This window comes from Tamandua tetradactyla, chromosome 5 (assembly GCF_023851605.1).
Source record: "Tamandua tetradactyla isolate mTamTet1 chromosome 5, mTamTet1.pri, whole genome shotgun sequence".
NCBI classification, from domain to species: domain Eukaryota; kingdom Metazoa; phylum Chordata; class Mammalia; order Pilosa; family Myrmecophagidae; genus Tamandua; species Tamandua tetradactyla.
The window spans coordinates 28,830,343-28,834,078 of NC_135331.1; the positions used below are offsets into that span (position 1 = coordinate 28,830,343).

The following is a 3,736-nucleotide window of genomic DNA, read 5'->3' on the forward strand; positions in this document are numbered from 1 at the left end:
CATTTTCTGCTCAAAATACTCACAATGCCTTATGGTATAAAATTGATTTAGTTGAAATATTAAGATTTTATTTCTCATTTCAGGTTTTGTATCGAATAAAGCTGAATTAGGTTGTTTAAATTAGCTGACTATACAGATTAAATTAGACAGTGTGTTAAAGAAAACAAATTTTGGACAAAATGAATTTTTTTTTTATCTAACACAAATGTTAAAGCTTTGAAATACAGACAGTAGTATTCTTTTTCTTGTATATTGACTTACCCTAGGTCTAACCAGACCAATTTCATCACATTTTAAATCACAATGTGTTTATTTTCATTTTTTTTTAAATTACTGTATGGGCCCATGCTGACTTTTAGAGATGGAGAATTAAATTTGAGTTTCAGGTGTTACACAGACACTTAAAATTCCAGGGAACTATTAAGCTGTACAAAGAGTAAAGCATTTTAGGATTAAAAGATAACAGTTCAAGCTTACAGTGTGAGCTTTATTTTTTATAAGTATTTTAAAATGAAGCTACTGTCAGAAATAAAAACACTAGACAGTTGTTTTATATTAATAAACCAGAGCAGAGTCTTTGTTTTGTTTCAGTTTTACCAGAGTTATGTTAAATATTAAATAAAACATAATACATATGTATTTTTTGTCTTGCTTTTCTTTTAAAGTTTTTTCTTGTTAAAGATGAAGCTCTGACTTATAGCTGACCACATATACTTTTAGAGAAATATTAGAGCAACTGATAATTTGACTGTTTCTATGATCTATAGCTTTTAAAGAATAATTAAAAGTATGAATAACAGCACTATACAATTGCTGGACATCGCACAAATTAGCAATAGGATATAACATGGATAGTGGAAATATTGTTAGATTTTTAGGAATTTTATAGAATTCCTAAATAGATGAATAAAATTATTTTACCTATATAAATTTAGCCATCAACAGGATAGAAAATCTTTTTAATGAACGTAATACTTCCCAAACACTTTGTATTTAATAGATTAAACTATTTAGCACCTTACTTATAGAAGGTGAGAGAACCAATTATTTTTAACAGTTTTCCCCTGAACAGTGAGAAGTCATGTTTTGTGAAATAAAGGGTGAGAAAGCCAAGGATATTAACAAGGATATTAGTCTGATGCAAAATCTTTGTTTTTTAGATAAATTACTTAGATGATTTAAATAAAAACTTTTTAAAAAGACTTTACATTAAGAACAGACTAACAATCCACATTATTTTAACAGTGTGAAAAATTAAACTTTAGTTTTGTTTGAATACCCAGCTTGAGACAAAAGCTTTATTTTTTGAAATATATGATGAAAAGATTTATTAAATTTTGGTCAGCACTAAATACAACAGTCAGAATTCACTTTCATGAACCCTTTCTTACAACTCTCTAAATTCATTTAGATGTTGTCATGGATTGAGATGTCATGGTATATTGGAATGAAGTGAATGTATTTTCAATGGGGGTACAGACATAACTTTTGCTGGGCAAGATGGCAGACTAGGTTGTTGGATAAAATCCCCAGAGAAGTATTGGGAACCTGTTCATGTGTCTTTATTTATATTAGGTTCTTTGCTAATTAACCTATGAATCTCATCTCAATCAATAACTGGCTTCCTTATAAGAGAAAAGAGGTGGAGACTGAGACATGGACACAGAGGAGAGACACAGAGAAGGTGGCCACATGATGGTGGAGCCAGGGTTTGGAGTGATGCTGCCACAAGCCAAGGACCATCAGGAACCACCAATAGCAGGAAGGGGTGAGATAGAATACTCTCCCAGTACTTTCAGAGGGAGTGCGACCCTGCCAATATCTTGGGTTTGGAATTCTAACTTCCAGAACAATGAGAGAATAAATTTTAAATCACCACTTTTGGTAATTGCTGCAACTTTAGAAATGAATACACAGTGCAAAACCCTTACTCTAGCAGTCATCAATGGAAACCCCCAAACCTGGAGCACAGACTTACTCCCCCATCCCACCACATAACCAGCTAACCCAAAGCCCTTCCCATATGACTCAGACCACCGCTACAGTGAAATTTCACACATAATGAGCTGCAACCCCTATTTTATGAAATGTGAGTTAAAGATTTTGAGGGGAAGGGGCAATGTATTGGGCCAAAGACATCTGATACTGATAAAACTGATTAACCCTTTCCTTTAGGGCCTGGTGTGTGAGAAAGATGTGCTGCCATCTAAGGAAGATGGGAACAGGAGAAGCCTAGGGATCAGCTTTAGATGTCACGGCTCTCTGAGCAATTATAAGGAGAGCCTCTTAGGAATGAAGTCTACTTCTGTGTCTTGAAATTTATTATGTGCTCATCATGAGCTACCATGCCAGTTCAATACAACCATTTTGTTTCAACAAACCAACGGTTCCCTGCAAAGCAACAAAAATTTGATCAGCAGCCAAAGCTGAGGATGATTTCACTAAAACAGTGATAAGTAGTTTATCGCTATATTATCTATAAGCATGGTTTTCAGAAAATGGCTATGGGGCAGAACAGGATAGAAGAATGACATTTAATGTTTATGACAGGGGAGGAGTTTCCCTAGGGATGTCTTGACCACCTTGTTTCTCAGTGATAGATGAGTGGGTTTAGGGTGGGGCTCACAGCTGTGCAAAGCACTCCAACCAGTTTGTTCCTCTCAGGGCTGTAGCTGGAGGCCAGGCTGATGTAGGCGCAGGCCACAACTGAGTAGTAGACAGAGACCACGATGAGGTGGGAGGAATAGGTAAAGAAGGCCCTCTGCTTTGCCCTCGGCTGAGCGGACGTGTAGGATGCTGGCAATGATGAAGCCTTACGACACGAGGGTGAGCAACAAGTTGGTGCACCAAGGAAGGTATCAGCCAAGAAGGTCATGATACTGTTTATATAGGTGGGACTGCAGGAGAGAAGCAACAGTGGAGGGATCTCACAGAAGAAGTGAGTGATTACATTAGGACCGCAGAAGGACAGTTGTGCCATCAGACAAGTGTGGACTGAGGCATTCAGTGCACCGGTGACTGAGACTGCCACAGCCAGTGCCAAGCAGAGTTGCAGGCTCATCAAGTTTCCATAATGCAGTGGCCGGCAGATGGCCACATAACGGTCATAGGCCATGACTGTGAGAAGAAGCAGCTCAGAAGATCCAGACCAGGCAAGGAAGAAGAGCTGGGCCTTGCACCTATGGAATGAGATGATATTTTCCTTCCAGCTCAAGCTTGCTAGTGCCTTGGGAATTACAGAAGAAGTGCAGCTGATGTCCATGGTGGCCAGGTTGAACAGGAAAAAGTACATGGGGCTGTGGAGACAAGAGCTGCAGGTGATGATGGTGATGATCAGAGTATTTCCCACAAGGGCCAAGGTGTAGAGGAAGAAAAAGTAGCTGAGCAGGGGCAGCCACAGTTGTGGGTGCTCTAAGAACCCCTGCAGCACGAACTCTGTCACCAATGTCTGGTTGGACTTCCCTACCTGGCCAGACATGACTCCTGGGTACTACACCACATGGTCATCAGTTCTGCCCCTTCTTCCAGATACTCTGCAGAGGTGGCAGTGTGTTTCAGGCTCATCTTTCCTTCTGCATCTATTTTGTAACCCACCCTGCTCTTGGAAAGGGAAGGAGTCAGGATGTTTAATTGTCGAATACCCACTTATTTCATCAAACCCAATGCTCTTCTGAAAACCACATATCCTTCATTGACTTTTCATTTCATTTTCCCCTTGAAATCTTTGCCATCTAGA

General features: G+C 38.9%; 1 protein-coding gene across 1 annotated transcript; it reads right to left on the bottom strand.

Annotated features, from left to right (window-relative positions):
- Positions 1 to 2,590: 2,590 nt before the first annotated feature.
- Positions 2,591 to 3,478, bottom strand: LOC143683014 (olfactory receptor 13A1-like). Its single transcript, XM_077159343.1, has one exon. It carries the CDS (start codon positions 3,476 to 3,478, stop codon positions 2,591 to 2,593), a length of 888 nt encoding a protein of 295 aa, XP_077015458.1.
- Positions 3,479 to 3,736: the final 258 nt, after the last annotated feature.

Bases quoted from the DNA above. Each gene is read 5' to 3' on its own strand.
- LOC143683014 (XM_077159343.1), bottom strand. From the start codon at position 3,478: ATGTCTGGCCAGGTAGGGAAGTCCAACCAGACATTGGTGACAGAGTTC.